At 39.8% G+C, this 22007-nt stretch overlaps 1 protein-coding gene across 3 annotated transcripts; it reads left to right on the top strand.

Annotated features, from left to right (window-relative positions):
- Positions 1-3777: 3777 nt before the first annotated feature.
- Positions 3778-21723, top strand: Mtp (microsomal triacylglycerol transfer protein). 3 transcript variants are annotated; one of them, XM_022792607.2, is made up of 11 exons: positions 3778-5307; positions 8423-8490; positions 13357-13594; positions 14191-14333; positions 15551-15717; positions 15961-16445; positions 16590-17112; positions 17345-17615; positions 18009-18193; positions 18500-18780; positions 19094-21723. In XM_022792607.2, the coding sequence occupies exons 2-11, from the start codon at positions 8451-8453 to the stop codon at positions 19440-19442; spliced, it is 2682 nt and encodes an 893-aa protein (XP_022648342.1). In that variant the 5' UTR covers positions 3778-5307; positions 8423-8450; the 3' UTR covers positions 19443-21723. The 3 variants fall into 3 exon arrangements, with proteins under 3 accessions (XP_022648342.1, XP_022648344.1, XP_022648343.1); XM_022792609.2 differs by having other exon boundaries at positions 3778-5651; XM_022792608.2 differs by lacking the exon at positions 3778-5307 and adding an exon at positions 6704-6959.
- The last annotated feature ends 284 nt before the right edge of the window (positions 21724-22007 follow it).

The raw sequence follows: 22007 nt of genomic DNA, 5'->3' as shown, positions 1-22007 counted from the left end.
GAACAGATTGTTTCTGTTCCGAATATAATAGGCAATGGAGAGAGAAGCTTGTTTTTTTCGGGAGGGCCAATCCAAGAGAGTGTGACCCTCCTGAAGAAAACTTTACGACAATTAAATCATATGTTAAATTAGAACTTGCGAACCTTTCGTCCCCGAAATGAACAGACATTTTCACTAACTCCTTGCAAACCGACTGAGCGATTATTTTAGACTTAGAAACTTTTATTTTAGACTTAACTTAGAAACCAACTATAAGTTTGTCATAATCGAGTGTACTACAGAAATGCTTTGTCATCAATTTTTTGTTGAATAGGGGTCCATTTGTGATTATGTTTATTTGTGATTACGGGATACAGTAGTTATTTATACCGTAAAAGATGATGTTAATAAAATAACTGAAACTCATCTATTGTTGAATTGTATTTTCGGACAATTAATGAAGGTCTGAGCGATTAGTAGTTTAGCTAACTAGAATATAAGCGCCTATACTTTTGGTCTGCAAATAGATCAGAAACTGCTATTCACTAAAAAAAAAAAGAAAAAGAAACGTTTTACTTGCCATCAGAAGCAACAGCAAAAGCTCTATCGCTCGCCATTTCAATTCCATGTGAGCTCCATAAAAATGGCACAATTCTTCATTTAGCCACACATATGTAGAAAAAATATACTGCTCATGTATAATTGTTAATATTAGCAATAAAATATGTTAGGGTCAATGGTTTTCTACCTAGTATTTGCACGTATGTAGCCTTTGAACAGGCGGAGCCTGTATCCGAAGTATGTGCTAATTTTAGGGTAGAAGTGGTTTGCAGTGCCGGTGAGTAGGAGACACGAGCTATCATCAGATAATTGTCTTAAAATAGAAGATCAAAACAAACGGCTGCATTCGATGATCACTGATTTGTTACTGGCGAGAATTCCGATTTGTAAGTCCCGCGTGGGCTAAATGAAGATGGATCATACATGATAGACTGACTCTAATGCGGTTTTCTTTTTCCCGCAAATTTTTCATTATTGACCATGACAGAGTAAATACTACGGGGATCGATGTTTTCCGTAGTTATTTTATGCTCTTAGTTTGTACTCATAGGCGGTACTCATACGTACTGTTATCAAGTCAGCGCCTGATAATCGACCCACCTGTGTGCAGGGACCTGTGTTTTGTTTACCGTTAGCAAAAGCCTTATTAGTCGTGCAGTAGGCCTTTTATGTTGCTGGAAAGGCATTTTTTGCAATAAAAAAGGTACACCTTTGTTTCTTACAGACGGCTGAAGTTACGTCAAATAGCAGATAGAGCATATGACTCTGGAGGCGATCATTGTATGGACAGAATCGAAGCTGTCATCATTACCATATATAAAAATCGAGTCGCTTGCACCTTTCGACAAGGACGCTGCTCTCATAGCAGCGTGTTTTCCCTCGAAAATATCGTCTTTAGTTACGTAATCCAGATAGAAAGTTAATAGTCAATTACAATACCATCAAGTTAATGAAGTTTCAGAATCAATCGTTCCTGAAAACTTCAAAGCCGTTCAAAGTCGTTATGGTTCTTCGGTAAAAAAATAACGTTCTTTAACTAGTAGTTAAGGGGACCTTCTCTAGATACAGTATCAGTTTAATTTCGCACTACCTGTTATAGATCCCTGCCATCTGTGACACTGATGTATTCGTTTTATTCATCTAATACCATCTTTAAAAATGTCTCTTTGACACATGTTAATGTTTTACGTTCCATATATAACAACCACGTATTCAATAGCCATTCTACTTTAAACGGGGTGTAAAACTGAGAAGGTGCCGCGTGCCTTTCCGAAGATTCCTGAGCAATCTTCAGGGCGCCTGACTGCCCCTGCGGCAATTGCCGCAATTTGACATCTTCGCTAACGTACCACCCTAAACTATAAGAATTACATATGGACACGACGAGACATCCGGTATTGCTCTCTCGGCCCAGTCAATCAACGATTCTGGTCACAGTAACAACAACTCAGCATCCAGGCGTCTACTCCACTATATCCAATTCAACCCCACTAAAATTAAAATAAGAGTAGTTCTTTTCGTTATTCGATGACTCTGCGTGCTGAATCAAAGGCTAAACAAACGACCGGGAGCTACATATAGAAATGTTTAAATATTTAAATTCGTAGTTGTAGCGGAGTCGAGATGCGGTTGAATTGAAACTGTGTTTAGTTTGCGTTACTGCCCAATGTCGTGGTATCAGTCACTTAGTGTGCCAGTTTATTTATTCGTAAAGGAGATCATTCTAATGAAACGAAACGTGTTGTACCTCAATTGAAAATGAGGTCGGGGTAAAAATTCGGATAGACCGTAACAAAGAATCGTTGCCTATGCTTTGTTTTTTTTTGTTCATGTCGAGTCGATTAGCGCGTGGATCTGACGGCGACTGGCGCGCGGTTAGTTCCGGTCAAGCGAATTTTGAAATTATGTTTGGATGCTACAAATCACCAGTGAAGACGACACAGTGTTTACGTGACTCACGTCAAACGAACCTCAAAACGACGGTCGGGAACACAGGCTTACCACTTAATCTGTTGATGTTCACTGGATGTACTAACCAAGTACAGGCAAACGAATAGGCCATATTCGTTGTTCTGTACTGAAGATTTACTATGTTTATACTGTCCTTAAGTTCTGAAGAGAGCTTAAAGAACGGACTAGGTACGCTTGTTGTGACTGGCATGGGCGGGCAACAGTCGTCAGGCTTGCAGGCTCGTCTAAACAGGAGATCTGGGTACGGGAGATGCTCACTCAACAATCAAATAGGTTATGTTTGCCTATTGATAAGAAAAGTTGTTGGCGTAGGATGCTGAAAAGTAACCACTATCGATATTTTGGTAAAGTGTATATGTTCCTTATTACAGTTTACTAAAATAGACTATACAGGAATTAGTAATCATAACGATCATCATGTTCGCTGGCATATCTGCAGTAGCAGCAGTAACGGATGTTTCGTTCGAAAAACTTTTTCCTGTTTTACATTGAACTACACACAAGAATGTAACGCAAGCCAAAGCAGCGGCGCTGGTGAGCGGGACTATCATTACTCTGATTTGTATTGCAACTATCCCAATGCCAATATCACTACGATACGTTAAATGAGACGGCTTGCTTCGTCGCTGAACTTTAAACAAGAATCCAGCAAAAATATCAACATAGTACATGATCATCTAACTTTATGATGTTAAAAAATCACTTGGAATAGCTGAAATTACTAGTCGTTCCATTTTGCAAGATATTTATTAACAAATACAAATGTTGTACACATTTCTAGGTCAGGTTGTTCTAGTTAAAACGACACTTCAGGTACTATCAGGTATTGAAAAACGATATAGAGCAATCCGCCAATAAATAATGCAATCCATTTAAATATATAAAGGACTGCGGAAGGAAATAAAAGTCATATTCACATATCTTTCTAACCGACTTGACCAGAAAAAACCGTTTTCGTATCTTCCGTAATCTATGTAGAACGAATGAAATTTGAGGAATTCGTAAGGTGACGTTCAAAAGCATCCTGTGACAGATTCATAATGACAGCTCCTAGCCTTATCAGATCTCATTTTTGCTGCAAACTGAGTTAGCTTTTACTTTTTGCAGCGCGCAAAGCAGGTACTAGCGTCGAGGGTCGTAGCCTGACTATACTCTTGTATATGGAACCGATCTCTCTATTCCACATTAGCGCGGTCGCCTCTACAAGCCGCTGTGGCGACGGCTTCAGGAGACCAAGACGCATGACGAGGACGGTGTACGGTAAACTGGTCAATAGTATTTCTGGTATGAACAACAGCGTAATATGATTCGAACTTTTTTTAGCGTTCTCACTGTCTTCTAATTATACACAGAAAGCGTTGGCAAAAACGACATAGACGAAAAATAGCCCTTGATTCGTTTTATTAACACACTGCCGATATGCAATTGCGGGTTCCCTGATAGGTGTGCATGCTCGACTGTTGCGACACGCCAGAAGCGAATCAGGCATCTGAGGGTGACATCGGCAGCAAAATCTGCTTTGGCCATCTTTATTGCACTAACTCGACGTCAACGGCCGCTCGCGCCCTGGCCGCCACGTATCACCCTTCCAGCAAGTGTTCTGCAAAGCATTTACATCTTGTCTTAAGCAATCTTGTCCGTTAAGTCTTTTCTGGCTGTTTGCTGCTGCCGTCGATCCTTCTCATCTAAGCGGGTCGAACCAACAAGCTATCGCCGTTATATTAGCTGCCGAGCATAGCGTGCGAAACGAGTTCTGTTGTTGTTCTTTGTTGCAGATGTCGGCGACAACGTTAGTTGTAACAGTGGCGACTGCCGCAAGGAACGTCACCGCCAAGCGGAACTGCTTCAAGCTCGTGACCGGTGGCGCCCTCTTTCGCCAATCATCGTTAACGTTTCGAGAACAGTTGTTAAGAAGAGCAGCTCTATATTTCGTTCCTCACTCTCTGTTTCACTCCCCCATTCATTCGTGCTGATGTGCGCCGCTCCGTGGACGAACGTCTTTTATCGAAAATCAACGTGTATAGCCAGCTCGACCTAGCATTGACATAGGCTGTTCAGAAGCTGATTGTCCGTCTGGCCGTCCACTTGTTTATAAGACGAACTTCTTCGAATGCGTGAGCGTATGTCGTTGTCAGACAGCACGAACAGCCGTACCTGTGGTCGTACGTAGCTCTGTGGCCTAATGACGTAATTTCGACAACGGCTTCACCAGCGCCGCCGCTCCGACCTAAGCTGACCGGAGTCGAGATGAATTGCTCTGGGCTCTGCTAGTGATTTGTCCACTGACGAAAGTGGTGTACAAGAGCAGCGTCTGTGTCTTCGTCGACCGTCGCTCAGCTGGAGAGTATCTCTCGTTCGAGAAGTTTGTTGTGGGTGCCCTGTCCGTTACCATCGATGCCTGGCTAGACACGAGTCGGAAAAGTGGATCTCATTGTGATTTGTATATTGTGTCGCTGCTACTGCTGCTGCTGCTCCTAGAGAAAGGAAGATCTATCAAGAGCAGTGGAGAGAGAATGCAGGAGAAGGCGACTAAGACCAGTCAGCGCAAAAGCGGTGGCACCGTAGTAATGAACGGTCGTCGTACGAAGAGCCCCAGTGAGTGATATGGGGCGATAGTTGGCCACTGATTCAACTCGGTCTTTGTCTGCTGAGCGGGCGATTATCTCTTGATGACAGCTCCAGTCAGCGGGTCAGCCACTAAGTTGACTGAATACGCTTAGTTGTATTAGTCAAGTAACATCTATACAGTTCTGTGGATCCTACCTTGTGAACGCTTGGTGACATTGCAGTAGACAGGTGAGCTCGTCGTGTTATTGCGTGGCTATAGCGCCGTATTACTAAAAAGGAGCCGTACGATTCTCAGCTGGTTGTAAGAGCCTCTTTTGCTGGAGATCTACAAGATTTTCGAAAACAGTTCGTGCTGTTAACATCAGCAAGAACTCAACGTGCTTCATCAAAGATGCTAATTAAAACCCAATCAGGAAAAAGCGAATAGGAAAATAACGGTATTGGAGTCATATATGGGTACAGTGACCGGGTTGAGACTGATAATTAATTAGACATTGGATCGTACGAGCAAGTCATACCGTGCCTAGGTTCGAAATAAAGCTTATAAATTCAAAAGCGTTCATACACCTTTGGTATGTATAGACTATTATTATTTTTAATTATTATTATAAAAGCAATACGCACATACGTAGGGTTTTTTTTAGTTGAAAACGTATTTTTTTTTAGCTTAGGCACGTAGGCAAAAAAACTCTATTAGTTAATTCTTATTGCCTTTTTTTATATCGCTGATGCTTTTAATAATGGTAATAAATCATATATATATATATATATATATATATATATATATATATATATGATTTATTATGACATATATATTACAATGTCTGTGTACAAAAAACGTTACCTGCTTAAATGTTCGATATAAAACTTTCATAGCTGACTGATAGTGCAGGGATCCTATGCTTATTAGTATAGTAAGTAGATCAGACAGTCATATCCAACCAGGATGATGACCAAATCAACCAGGTTGTTTGCTATGTTATCACTTCGTTCATGCGAAACTCAAAAAGCAACGTCGATCTTCCCGAGAAAATTATTGTCGTTGCATGTAAAACCTATAAGCCTTTCTATCATGATTTGTAGGGAAATTCCTCTATGTGGCCCGAACCTATAATTATGATTAGATCGAAAATTTCTTTCGATAAAAGATCGATACGATCTATTGAAAATGCAACGCTTTCCCGTCAGACATTGCCATACTCTTCGAGTCCGAACTCGAGGCGATGGCTAGGTCGTAAAAAGGGCGTGACGAAAAATCGTGGAATTAGCTGGAAGAAGCTGGTGCTACTTACGTGCTATTATTACCTACTAGTTCTGATTGTTTGAGGTACAAAGGTGGTTTGGCCGTCCTCAGAAAATCTTACTCTATCCTATTGCAAACAGTCTTTAGATTAGGATCGTAGTAAGTAGCTATTCCACAAGTAGCCTTTGTCGTTAATGGGTACAAGACTCCGTGACATATGTATTTCAATCGGCCATTATTATTTGTCGAATTATTCCGATCAGCTGTTAGAACCAACTGCACGTGACCGCACTTCTTGTCGACTGCGGATGTCGTATAGCTGAAAGGTGGCCACTCCCGCATAGATGAACACCACCGAGGTTTATCAGCTTCTTTGGGATACCGCGTGCAACAGCTCGGTCGCATCCGAAAAAACTCCACATGTTCGTTCTCTTTGCTTAGGCCGAGTCCTATTAGCTGAAGGAAGCCGAACGTGTGCCCACTCACTTTCAGCAGTTGAAGCAGCGGGGGCTTTTCAGAGTTTTAATTGGTCCTACAGTTTTTACTACTCTCCTTCCGCTGCAAAAAACAACATCGAATGTGACTTTGCTCTTACCTAACTGCAAAAAAGCGGGCAGACCCTGAACAATTTATCAAGGTAAGCTACAGGCAAGAAAATTCAAACGAGTACAAGGAACCTCGAACGAATTTCTCATGTGACTTGAGCTGTATTAAGTATTACTCCGGGCAGCGTTTTACTGTGACGCCTGGATAGCTACAAGAAGGTCAATTGTTAGATTCTGGAAGCGTCTGTTATTATACATTGGCATTGTCTTGACTCATATGGGTGTTGTCGAGCCGAAGGGGCTCGCTGTGCTTGTTACATTGAGAAGCGATGTGCAGTGTCAGCTTTGAGGGGTAAAGGGATATCAAATCACGGATCGTTGCTCCTGTTAATGCACTTGGTTAGATGCGGCTTGTCTGTTTAGGATCAAAGAAGGCCCGAACGGGACCTTTTTTTGCTCAGGTGCTGGCACAATTCTACACACTTTAGATATTGTTTCAGGTTACTTTTAATTTTAGATTAAATAAGATAGGGCAGCCTTTAAATGAAAACATCCATTATTTACGTTTGTTCACTCAGACTTCAGACCCAAAAAATATTAAAAATTGCAAAGCAAAATTGTATGGACCTTTGGTGACATATTGAGTACTTTTCTATGCTTGCATAGAACTCCATACCTTTTCACGGCACGTATTAGTTTTATTCTTTAATACCGACCGTATTCGGTGTTGGAAGTGAAACACACCGTTGCTTTAGCTTGGTACGTTACAACGAAGTCGCACCTCAAACTGATTATTAAATGAAGTGATAATAGTTGGTCTGTTACCTAACGTATGTTTTGTAATTGCATTTGTATTTGGATTTTTTGTACTATGAAAAACTTTTTCCAAACAGTAAGAAGTAAGTTTAGGGATCAAATCGAATTTACTGTTTATAATTTATAATCTCCTATAATTCTCTCGCATATAATTCTCCATTGACTGCATCAAAAGATGCAGCGAACCTTCGCTTGCGAAATCCCGTTCTATTCCATTGTCAAATTGCGCACATACATGGCCGGAGCGCTATTTGCGTGTAAAAATAGTCAGCCAATTAAAGTTATTTTTCAGTACAACGATATTTTTTACCGATAGCAGCCAGCTATAGGGCTAAGAGATCCTATACTTTAGGTCAAAGGCGAATTTGAACACTCAATGTATAGCTTATTATGCTAATTTATCTATCCGAGAAAGACTTCGTTTGAACGTTTTTTACGTTTGAAGACATTTTCATTGCTATTGACTTCCCGTGCCCCAATCAACGCGAGTCTATAGGCCCATAAATGGCTGGCTACCTTAGAGCCGAGTTACTTTGCACCGAAGTGTGCTTGTGTCGAGCCAGTTTTCTAATCTAATTTTTTGACGTTAAAACCAGAAATCACTTTTAGAATTGGAGAATTTAATAAGCGATAAATCTTTCTGTAAAATGAGGCTATCGCGGTGACACTTAACTATCGACGAACTAATATGATCTATCTGATACTTCCACTAACTCCCAAATATATTATCCTGCTTCAGGTTAGAAGGAGCACTGGCACGGATAACGATGAAACGGATATTGTCATTCACGATACTTTTACAGTTTGGTAAGTTTTTCGGCAATTGCTTGTTAGCACCGGTTTATATTGAAGTTATCCTTTATATTAGGTATGCCTTTTTTATGCCTGCTCCATTCATGCGTATTCATTATCTCTTAATGTGATTAGGAAACAATTAGCCTTAACTAGGTTCCCCTAAGCTTGGTAGATAATGTATTTGCCTACTGATCCTAGGGACATGTTGTGGTTTAAGTTCGAACTTGGCCGTAAACACAATGTTCGTTTTGTGCTGGGAACAAGCTGCCTCATAGAGTGCCTAAACGGGATGCCGAACATAAAACCTTCAACATAAAACAGTTCCCTTAATCAGATAGAATGTCTATCGGCGGCACCTAACCTGAAACTGAAACCATACAGGTTTTCCTGAGCTGGAAGTTCTTAGCTAGCGGTATTTAACAGAAATTCATATCGTACAAATTCTTTTGCTTGTTGCTTCCGTTTTTACATTTGCTTTCTGTAAAAAAAAAAAAAAACATTATGCCATTTTGCACAGCTAACAGTTATTTTCCAAAAATTTCCGAATTATTAGCGAATCCTTTTCTTATTACCTTTCAGCACATTAGCCATATATGGTGAACATCCAAAATACATGTCAGTAGCTACACGCTATTAACATTACTGGGACAGACCACAAGCAAACGGTTTTTATTCAAACTGGTATCTTTCAATTTGCAGCTATCTTTAAAGACAAACAAATAAATTTGTCATTGTAGACCTACTAAACCTTTTAGGTGCATTAGCATGAGATTTACCAATAACCTTCGAGGTGTAGGCCGTTTTGCGTCTTGATCGGATCCAATGGTATCAATAAATTTTTGGATCTGTCAGTAGAGGAGATCGCTGCGATTTTCGTTGCGGCAGTTGAAACCTCTAGCCCTACGTTTTGATTCACACCTACAGACCTTCCCAGGCTCCATAACTATGACGATAATATATGATAGAAATGAATCTCAATCTAGGCGATGATAATGTCTAAACAGTAGACAGTGTTCGAACGTAAAATGCCGGAAAAAGCTTATTTCTAGATGAATAATCAAAGTAAAATCGAAATGTCTTTTTGAAGTACTTGCGTCTATGCCGCGAACAGTATGACTTTTTCAATAAGAAAGATGCTTACTGGAGAATATCACGACGTTATTATAAGAAAATGTTTTATCACAAAGCACCATCAGCATCGTTTTGACATCTTTGAGGATGCGTACAATTAAAAAACTGTTACCGGTATCTCGAGTCTTCCCGAAATGTAGATAGGTCGATTGAAACGAATCTGTTCAAAAACCAGCTAGGAGACTTGTTTCTCTAAGAATGGGAAGATTTGACATCTTTTTTTTTTGCATCCAAGAAAAAACTTCTACGAACTTAAGTAAATGTGCGATTCCGGCGAGGGTAGATTATTTCACAAAGGTGTATTTCAATTGAGTTACCTTGGGCTCATCATCGTTAGAGTTACACTCAGTCCCTTATTTATTAATCATCTTCAGCAAGTAGGCCAAAATGTAACCCCTTGTTGCGATAATAACAGCTGAGAAAGTAATCTTATCTCCCCCTCCCCGTCTGTCTCGCTATATATATGCGTTGTTTTATGAATTTTTTTTGAGTAACCAACTAATGTATATATATATATATATATATATATATATATATATATATATATATTAGATGCTACGTGGATCATTGAATCTTCAAGTTCACAACAAATATACATATAATGTATGTATACGCGTATGTGGCATATTACGATATAGTCTATATGACTATTTCGTTGATGATTGGTATAGTACCGACCTTTGTGTTTCGACATATAAATATACTACTATTTTTTGGTTAGCGCAATTCGTTAACCTTTGCAGTAGTCTCCAAGCGCATGTATCATGTTCCGTCGGCTAAACAGGACCCACCAATGGGCCTACCAAAATCGCCAATGCAGTCAGCATAAACGATAAGATACCGATGCAGGTAACATATGCTGATAATCACCTACAGAAGGCAGTTTTCTTTCTTTGACCTTCCTCTTAAGCCACGTCATTCGTCAAAGCAGCCCTTTTCGGCTAGTGAATATCACCAGCTATGTCGTGAACGCTCGTCTGCCTTCAACCACATGAAGGCTTATGGGCGATTATGCGATCCTATTTTTATTTTCCATTACGATATAGGTACGGCTGGTAGCTATCTAGTCCTTGTCAGCCGTAATTGTTATAATTATCAACGATCGTCAAATCTGAACGAAATCTTATCAGCAGCGGTAGAGGATTTGGTCAATTGTGCCGAATTAGTTGGTGAAAAGATAAAATAAAGTCAAAAAAATTGGGGATTTCCGAGAGGAATATAACTGAAGATTGCTTTTCTAAGTTCTAGGAAATAGACTGTTTGTTATGATGTGACTCTTGTGGAACAATCACTGTTTCTCTTTCAGAATACACACAACATTTTTGGGATAAAAAGAAGTCTAATAACAAAGCTATCCGATGAGAAGGTGTTCGAGTTTTCAGCTTTGCAGAACCGAGAAAGGTCTGCTAAGAGGTCGATCTTGTAAATACTGGTTTCTACAGTCCAGTTCGAGATAAGACGGCTTTAAGACAGGCCTACCGCACAAACTTCTTAACGCTTAACGTCCATTAGAAGGGGAAACGTTACATCAACAAACAGACAACACAGTTATCGCTCCGGACGGCTATCGATGTCGTTTATTACGCGCTCTACACTACGTCATTTACCAGTAATGATCACCATTTGATGCTTAACCCAAGCTTTAAACTAGACAGTGGTGCCCTCTGATGAGGTACGGTGACTTGACACAGATATCGTTACGACGTCAACGGTAAAAAGTGGAAACTCAAAAGAAAAATGAGATTTCAATTCAAAGAGTTGTGCCTAAAAATATGCGCCGATGTTTTGAATGGTCGTCAAGGTCAGCTCTCTTCGTTTATGTAGTTTGGCAGGAACAGGGAACATAACTTGTGACAATATATTACCATCGATAGCAACGAATTCGGATTAATTAAAAAAAAAAATATTGACAATCAGCTGTGCCGGAAGCGAAGTACGATAAACATTAAATAGTTGTGCGACGCGTCAGGCCTCGATGACAGGCAGAAGATGGCTGAACATTCGAAAAACGAAAGAGCGTTGGCGTTTTACACTTTTTAAGAGATTCGTCATCGAACATTTAATCTACTAGTAATTGTTTTAAAACCTAACATACTAGTTATTCTTAACTTTAACTTGACTCCATTTCATAACCGGTCCTGGTACCGCTCCCGAATATGTTTGTAGAGTAATAGTAACTGTATGACGCTGCGTAATTTAGGCGTATATTCATTAATTAGAGAGTAAAAGACTGCGGCAAACAGCTAGACATGAAAACTCTATAATTAAGTTATATAGCCTTATTTGGCGATAGTCTTCTTTTCAAAGTGGCGTGAAGCAATGCTCAATGAATTTGAAGCCTAGAGTAGAATTTTACTCTTCTAACGCCATTCCAAAGACACAAATTCTAACCCTTATAAGCTATTTTCGAATGATACTGTATGTGATAGGGTAGCTACTATACACTTTACACCATTTAAGGCTGCGTCGACAGCTTTTCTTAACTTTCTTCGACAGCTTAAATGACGAAGAATGAATGTTGGTAACGTTATTCTTGATCAACATACATACTGATTTTCGAGACTTTTCGAGACGATTTTGAAGTTTCGAGAAATATTTTTTTTAACCTTATATTGGCCATACAGCATAAAGCAAACGACTCTCAATTGTGTAAAATACGTACTTAAAAAAGTAACTATAAGCTATAAAAATCATGTAAATCGAGTATCACCATCACGGCAATTTACAATGTACAGTAAAACTCTAGTGGTAACCGAATTTCAATCTCGGTAATATCTGCATTGTCATAGGTGGTATCTGAATACTAGAGAATCCAATTTAGATGCACTGATCTAGCCTTTAGAACACTGGCTTCGTTTTTAAGAGGGGCACCATAAACGTAGCGTTACCGTAATGCTATTGACAAATGAACAGTAGAACTCGTTTATGTACTGCGTTCCGAGAAGGTTTTCTAAAGGAAAACGAATTATAGATAAAAACGATTCTTTCTTGCCTGAATCAAACCTGATCCTCTCGAGATGAGAGAGAGTTCACTTAAAAAATATGGCCGAAACTGCCCGAAAACTAGCGATCTTGTTTTCCGTTTGTGCAAGCCTTATGTAGCGTTTGTTTAGGTCACGATAGGTGACGACTTATGTACGACATTGAGTGTTCCGGGAAGTGATAGCTTTATATGGTATTTGATTTTTTCATTTTTTCTTACCTGACGAATTTGTGATTTGACTGAACTGAATAAATAGCTCAAAGTACTGCTGCACACACAGCCTGAGAAATATCCATATGCCCGTTGCCCACCTGGCTGCGTTTTAGATACGCGTGTGGCGAAACTCATGATAGATGTCGCTGCGACGTTTTGGTGGATTCGAATTTCAGGTTTTCTACCTGTGATCGCTCCCCGTAAAATTTTCATTATTTAATTTGGTAGACATTTTTTAAACATGATACAGTACATTGTTTCGAAAAGCACAACGGAATATTAAATTTATAATAAATAAAAAAAAAATAGAATGTCGTAGAAGGTAAAAGTTAATGTCGTTCTAATTTTGCCATCGAAGTTTTATAACGCATGATATGATGATGGTGCATGAAATGATCCTCAAACGTACTCAACGTATTGTAGCTCGTTGGAGCAATTAACTTTAAGTTATCGAAACTCCTAAGCGAATTCGAATTCCTTCCGGTCATTTATGTCCGCTATTGCGCAATACGTCCTGCATGTTTTTTCAATTAGTTTGTTTATAATTGCAGTCATCTCCACCCGTCAGTATGAAGTTGGTCAGACATATTCCTACCTGTTACGATCGGACACCTTCCTCAATGACGCCTCGTCGCAGTTGGGGCAGAAAACAGGTCGCCAAATAGGCTATGGTTTCGAGGCCAAGGCTAAACTCACTACTCTTTGGAAGGATCTTCAAACACCGTTAAATCGCATTGTCGAAATCGACTTGGAAAATGCCCACCTAACCGTCACTCCCGCTGATAAACAGTAAGTGCAGTTGGAGAGAAAAGAAGAATGAACGTAAGAATAGAACTTATAGAAGTTAATAACGGTTGTATTGTATAACTGACTCCTTACTAGACGATACTGCTATGCGAATAGCAAGAAAAGCTGCAATGCATCGGACAGATGACCAAAAGATATTTTCGTATGAATTGCTTGACAAACCTTCAGTGTATGAGTATAGCCTTTGAACGAACTCATATTGAACTTGACCGAAATTGCTCGAGAACTTTAAAACTAGTATTAGAAGTGATGATAAGATACTGGACTGATATGAACACAATTCAAGCGGCAAATTTTTCACGCAAGACGTTTACGTCTGCATCATTTCTAGCACTACTTGTAAGAATATTAAGAAGTATAACAAATGACGAAGTCTGAAGTCATTCTAAAAACAGAAAAAATATTTAACAACTGTCCATTGTTTCTAGTTCATTTTGAATTGCGAAATTTCTAGCAGGAACCACACAATAAACCAGCAAAGTTTCGTTAATGCTAATAACTTAGGTGTAAATAACGAACAAATAAGAAATAAGTTATTTAACATAGTAGTTGCTCATTTAATGTATTTCCGTTACTAGAGATTCAAAAGAGCGCAAGAAACACGCTTCTAATTTGGATCGGGCCTCCCACTTACCAATGTATGCGTTATTCAAGGACAACGAGATTGTTCGGGTTTGGGTCGCCAACGCTGACGATTCAACATATCTCAACCTAAAGAAAGGTAAAAAAATTATAGCATCTGAGATTTATGACAAATGTTTAGAAATTAGAGAAGTATAGAAGTAGTTTTCAGAAATCCTCTCTCGTATTGCTCCTAATGATTTATATTCATTAATTTCAAATGATTTATAAATGCCTTACATTATTGTGTTAAAAAAAAGCCCGTTTTTTCTGGCTGATTTGTGGGCATGCTTCTGTCACCGCACTTGCATGCCTGTCTGCTATTTACAGGCCTAAGCATTCGGACTTCTGCCTTCTGCTTTTTAAACACTTCAAAATCAGTGATTTTCTGGTTGGTTTTGTTTGTTCCTAAGGATTATGGATCACATTCTGCGTTAGGGACAAAATCAGACGTTCACAAGTGGATGACGTGGGCTTTTGAGGACTAGGTTATAGGTCACGTCAAGTGGCAGCGGACTAGAAGACCTTGGAGGTAACCTTTGTTCTAACGACCTTCAAAAGAGTGCGGATCAAAGCTTAAAAACAAACCAAACCGTCCTGAAATCACGTTTAAAGAAATGGCCATCTCGTAATAGATATGTCTGAGTTATTTAAAGGAAGAAAAATGTAGGTCCTTTACCATGATATTGAACCGGCTCAAACGTCACTGCTTGTGTCGTGTCTTTTATGGATGAACTCGACGATTTCGTTTGTTCGAACCTCATATCCATCAGGATCTAGTCCCCCACAACTTTTCTCTTTCTGAAGCTCAAGAAACATTTGAATGGAAAAGGATCCAAAAAAATCAAGGAAAAAATCTAATAAATGGGTTCAAAAGCATGAGGTGGGTTATTTCCAAGGGAACAACTGAATGACTCAGGTTAATACAGACCAAAAATTTGGTTCTTTTGGTTATTCAAAACACTTCGTTGACAAATTACATATGATTTGATAAGCTAAAAAAGAGACACTGTTGTTATATCTATCTCTATCTATATCTGGCTGCTAACAATGTCAATGTGTTTTCAAAAAAAAAAAAGTTTTCTTAATACTCGCCAATAAAATAGTCTTAGAAACGTTTAAATCACAAGTTGTCAATAAATTGGGTCAAACATATATGCCCATAACTTCAAGTTCATCGTATTAATGTCATTAAATATAGCTTCAATGTTTAAACTGATTTCCAATAGAACACATCTAGTTTACTTTTGGGTATTTTAATGTCGTACCGAATAGTTAAACACAACATTAGAAGTCCTTTGGCTGTGTGATTGACAGGCGTTGCAAGTATATTCCAGTACCAGGTGACATCCGATATTAGACGGTCGCAAGTTGACGTCAGTGGTAAATGCAAGGTCGTCATCAAAGCCGATGGCAAACACATCAAGAAGATCAAAGAAGAATGCATTCATCCGGACCTCGAGCAGTATGAGCACCCTCATTCGGTAAACGAGATTTTGTTATGATGCGCTACAAGTAGTCCGCAAGCGTCGAACTTAGGTTCAAAATTATGCCACCAGAATCAGGTCGAAATAGCCAACTGACGTTCGATGACGTGAGAAGCTTGTGGGACATATGAATAAGATTCATTTGGGAATGCTTCGAGGCGGAGTAGTTTGTCATGGAAAAACATACCACTGGTAAAGATATAAGGTTGTGCCACTTTATGCTTTTTATTTGATCTACAGGTCCGCTCAGTTAAGACACAGACGACGTCGCAGACCAATTATCAACTTCTTTCCGATCTATCTGCGGTTCAGACTGCCACGGCTTCGGAGTCGATCCGCATGTCTGTGAATGCGTGGCCAGAAGCGGCTATCGAGGTGACAGCCCACCACTCGCTGAAACTGGAAGATAGCAGTGTAGCAAACTCGAAGATTTCCGTACTTAAGGGCATCGACGAAACAGAGGCCGTCAGACAGCTCGAGGCGTCTATTAAGGACCGCTACAAGCAGGACACGATCATTGCGCGACCGCATCAAATCAACCATGCACACGGCTTCAAAGGTTCTTTGGCTGATCGAATCACACTGTTTCGGGATCAGCTTTCCGCAGACAAGATGGCGACACTGAAAAGCTCGATGGCTTTTGTAACTTTGCTTGAAGGCTTCCGGATTGCTTCTGAACAGGAAGTTTACGAGGCACTTAAGAATCCCAAAAACGCGAAAATCATGTACGTTATTAATAAGTTATTGTTATTATATATACTACTCTTTGGTTACTCCGCATTAAAGAAATACTCGATAGAACGACACCTATGCGGAGCTACCATTTCTTGTAAGATAAATGCCCACCTAATTATACATTCGTCTTGCAGGCCTCAGCTTCTCGATATCGCCGGTGCGTCCCAAACGATCCCATCCCTGAAAGGCTCATTACGCGTAGTGAAGTTGGACGGGAAGGATGCGACACTAACTGAACGCTTTCTCATGGCCATATCAATGGCCTCTCATCCGACACCAGCCTTCATCAACCAATTACAGACACTTGCCGTAAAAAAGCTTGATAATGAGAAAGTTTACGCGACTTTAGTGGCCTCATTCGGCTCTGTGTTGCGACATGCCCTCGGAAATAATATTCAAATGAAACAGGCGCACGACGGTAGGATCTGGCTAGAATCACAGCTTGCGAAGTGCCCCAACAAAGATGACGAATGCAAACTCATCTTCCTTCGTGCACTCAAAAACGCAGCACAGCCAACAAGTATCCCGGCACTACTCAAAGAAGCCAAGCATGGATCGAAGGCAATTGGCCCAGCAGTGCTTAAAACCTTAAAGGAGATCGGATCTGTATATTTCACTTCTGAAGTGTTCGATACGCTTGAAGATATCTATTTTGAGGTACGTATCGTACCTCAACAATCATCTAAACCCAATAAGGGGCAAATCTATTTATATGATATTCTCAGGTGGTGGGTGTTTGCGGAAACATTTCTTTTGCACATGCAGCTCAAAGATCTTTATATCGCCTTGGAGGTCTCTTTTTAAGCTTAACAAGAATAAGTAAATCCGATACCTATGGAACATCTCCAAAACAATTTTCTCATCGTTTCGCCCAAAACGTCTTTTCCAGACGAAATCCCGCCAGGAATCGACAGCACGTGCACTGGCCGCAGAAATGATCTTTACAGGCGGGGACCACGCAAGAATTGAGCGGGTCATGGCATACATTAAGAACGTAGGTTGCCCTGAACTGCAGACCTTTATCACCAGCAAGTTCCAGGAACTCGTTAAAATTGGTCAGGCTTATAATGCTAAGAAGGTCGCTCGGAATCCTAAAATAATCAACTATGACTCGCTTGCGCATGGAGGAATATCATCTACATTCACCAGACTGTTAGCTAGTACGTCGATTCAAATATATACTTTTCAGTGTACTTATTCGATAACCTTCCAATTAAACCTAATCCGATTTAGCCCATGAATTTCCTAAAATTGTGCAATATTTTAAAATAGATTTGTTGATTTCTTGGCACAACCCATTTAGGTCATAGTCAACAATTGGTATGCATTCGGTTACATCTATAATGCGATAGAACTAAAAAGAAGAGTAATTGTTTATGTTAGGTAGCTAGCATAAAGCCCAACATGATATCGTAAGAGCATAATAGGTGTTTACCCAACATTTTTATTACTTGCTTTGATGTGTACCTCATTTTAGTACCAGGATTTAAACATTGTACATGCTTGTTATGGTAATGTATTAGCACAACAAGTCTAACTCTTGTCGTCCACAGGATCCCACGATCTCAACACGACATACGGCCTTAACATGGAGCTAATGCCCGGCGGTCTCCTCAAACAAACGTCATTCGAAGTCAACGTCCAGACATCATCTACGGAACAAATGCCCCTTATCGCAGTCAACATCTTCGCCGCAGGCCTTGCTGGCTTGGCTGGTGGGGATACATCAGGCAATGAGGTATAAACAAACAGTATATATTGTTTACCTGTATTTTTCACTGACCGTACTCGTTTCTTAAACAGTAATAGAACTCGCTAAGAATGTTCTGATAGAACTATGGTTAGCTTCTAAATATAAGTAGCAATATATTTAAACTGATTTACGTGTGTTTACTCAATTTATCAATAACAATTCAGAAGTGAGGATTTGTTTCTCGAGATCGACTCTAATAAAATGAACAGATTTGGAGCCGGTGAATCAGTTTAGACGATTTAATCGAATCCCACAATAAAACGCAGCACTAACATGGCTCGTCGTATTCAGGTGGACGTTGACGGTGATGAAGAGGCTACGGCCGGCATTGCCCTTCAAGTCCTGGGTGTCGAGATACGTCCGTACGTTTTCTTTCGCGGTACCGGGGATTTGATGGGCCACGTGTGGTCGGGCACAGCTTCCGAATATACTCCCGCACTCCAGGGCAACTTCTTGCTTATGGACCACATGCAGCTACAGCCTCTGCTTAGTGGTCTCATTGTACAGCTTCAACTCAAAGGTGCACTATCTGCTGATCTTGGCGGCAGCGTGCAAATTTCGCTCTGGAACAGGTACCCCCTGCTGCGTTTTATTCATACTCTTGGCAATTTTAAGGGAACTGTGGGTTTGCTCGTCATGGGTCCCATCACTACTATCAGTTTAAATAATAAGCTCTTGAAGCTGAATTTCACTGGTTATTGGTGTGACGCATTGTTCTCGACATTACCATTAGGATGTAGAAAGTTATCGTAGTTATCAGCCGGCAGAAACCCTGTTTCGGCTGTTGTTCAATTTGACAACGTATTGCTGGACAAAGAGGTTAAACTGTGTTACAGAAAAAAAAAATTCAGTTAGGTATCGTCTACGAATGTGTTGTATTTATAGGAACTCCCATTCGATAGTGCATTCTGCTGGCGCGGGCCTGATCCAAGGTTCGGCTCGTCTTCTTTCGGACGTTGCATCGGCGCGGGTTGAAATTAACGTCGGTTTCGAGTCGTATCTTGACTTCATCACCGACTTCGAGTTCTACGAGAAGCCGTACAAAATGTGCATTCAGATGACCAGTCCCGGCCTTTCGATGAAACATAATATTCGCAAATACGAGGCAATCAATGATAAGCAACACCTTGTGAGAACATTGCGCCGAAGAAGTGCCCGTGCTGAGGGCAAATGTTATGCTCTCACTCAGAAAAATTCTGAGCTATGTGCTGAAATGCTTGGTGGAACACAATAGCTCTTGAGAACATAAAGAGGCAACATTTCCAGGCCGAAGTGTCTGAAGTTTTTCTATATATACAGCATGATTCTAGGAAAGTGGAAAACATATTTTCTACAACTTTTGGAATTTCATCATTTCGAATTCTACCCTCTACAACTCTCTCTGACTTTGCGGCATCCCGAATGAGAACCACAATGTTTCTTTAGCGTGTGGCACTATTTGACTTAATTGTTGTAACATAATCAAAATATGCGCATGCATTGCGGTTATGTCAAATAGCTAGCAAAATCATAGATAATAATCATTCGAGTTGTTAATCTTCCTAAGTGGACGTCTTCGACAGGCGTATCAAATTAATAAGTAGTGATTATGACGTCTCGTTCAATTTCGAGGCGTATATTTAGTTCAATGAATGCTCAATTTAGAAAATGCTATCAAAGACAGAGAGCGGGCAACGAGAAGATAGCGCGCATGAATAATAGGAACGGATGCTGGCAATGGAGTCATAGCTGTGGGTGTGTTTGGAGACAACATTCATATATAGTAATACACGTTTTATTAAAATTCGCCGGTAAATTTCAATGTTTCCCATTGGGCTAGCGATAAAAAAATATTTGTGTTGAATCGTAGCATGCAGTAGCGCGCGGGATGGCATTAGTTCACAACCAATTCCCTTTATGGCGTCGTGAATGATTGCTTGTGTTTGGATGGGAGCCATTGTTCAGTTGCATAGACGTAGCGCCAGAGAGCGTTTTCCAACTGGGGAATTACCCTGTAGGTTGGATGGGTAGTGCTACTGGCATTTCCGTTTTTTTTTCTTGTATAGACCGTCGTAGACCGAAAATTGTCCTTGATTTCGAATGTAATTATCGACAGCATTAAATAACACCTGAATTCCGCTAAAACAAAGAGCTATAGGTGCCTGCTTATAGCAGGTTTAGAAAAGGTAGCATAGCTAGCCATAGATATTATACTGTTCGTTGAAGTCGATCGACAGTCGCATCAGTGGTCGACAAGGGAGCGGAGCTTGAGGGAAAGCCAAGGAGTTACTAATGGGTTTGTAAAGAAACTTGCAAACGCTAACATCAAAAAAGGATAACACTTTCCAATACACAGAGAGCCTTGGTAGAATTACGCAGATACGAGACACGTCTAATAAGGCTAAATTCGTGCCCTCGTTTGAGCACTCTAACGCCATTTACATTGAAAGGCTCCGCGTGACTATAGATGGAAACTGTGCCATAATATCACTATTAGAACGTTTTCGAACAGAAAATGGTCACAATCTGAGGAGCTATGTATGCAGGTCAGTTTACGGCTCCCACAACAACGGTAACTCAAGCGTGCAATTATAAATTACAGACGATGGGTTAAAAATGACGACGGGTCACCTAGAGCTCGGCTTGAGGATGGCTAACGAAGAATGTGTGCAGATTATGTAGGGACTTATTGGTGAGTTTATTGAGTCTGTATTTTATGCTGAAAATAAAAGCGCATTAACAATGGTAAAAACAACTGAAATGTACAAAAGGATTTTTAATATCTTTTTAATAAAAAAAAAAAAATATATATATATATATATATATATATATATATATATATATATGATGCTGTCATCAGCGCAAGTGCGAATTGTTTCTCTTGACACGCAGTATATAGACTAGAAAAAAAAAGATAGCGTCAGATCTTTACGTATTTGACACCGGAGAACAAAAACGGCTGAACATAGTCAGTCAGGATACCATCCGCTAGGTCTCTACATGGAGCAGATATTTTGACAACCAGGACCAAATGAAGACTCTGTAATACTCACCGGCAGGACAATAATTTCACTTGAACGTTTAACATTTTGTCGTTTGTTAACAGTCTCTTGAATAGCTTGAAATCATTATAGTTAACATGACATGAATTGACATTTAACTATGGGAGTTTTAAGTGTGACAAGGGCAATGCATGTCAAAAATATGTAGAATGTAAAGCACCTGTCGCATTGAATCTGTTATGCATGATATTGTAACGTTTTGTATCTTACAGCCATTCAGCCGCAGTTGTTGAAGTATTTATTTAACTGTTAGTAGGACTTATAAAACGCAATTACCAAATACGGTCTTTATTCTAGGGGCTATGTTCGTTCACTATGTCACCACTACGACTAATGTCATTAAACACAACGGCCTTCCTACTGGAGAGCGCATACATACAAACCATGTTTTTAATGTTTATTTACTTATACTTACGGTAACACATAATGTTATTGTTTTGTTTTCTTTGATATAAACATCATTATCGGATAGAATTGTTGCTGTTTTTCTGTGAAGTCGGAAACGCTTCGATATGTGTCATGCTTGGAACATTAAAGATAATTTACTTGTATTAAAGGTATAAGTGGGATAGATAATCAGATTTATTACCGAGATAACAAAGACACAGTATTTCTTATTTATCGGTTGATCTTAATATGAGGCCTAACCCAGTTTTTAGCGCGAATGAGTACAAGCAACTAGACAGTGTCAGAGTATAAACTTACGGAATATATAAAGGAATAAATAAATAAATAAATAAAATAGAATAAAGGAAGGG

Source organism: Varroa destructor, unplaced genomic scaffold (genome assembly GCF_002443255.2).
Source record: "Varroa destructor unplaced genomic scaffold, Vdes_3.0 BEIS01000002.1, whole genome shotgun sequence".
Lineage (NCBI taxonomy): Eukaryota > Metazoa > Arthropoda > Arachnida > Mesostigmata > Varroidae > Varroa > Varroa destructor.
This window is presented reverse-complemented; position numbering and strand designations above follow the sequence as displayed.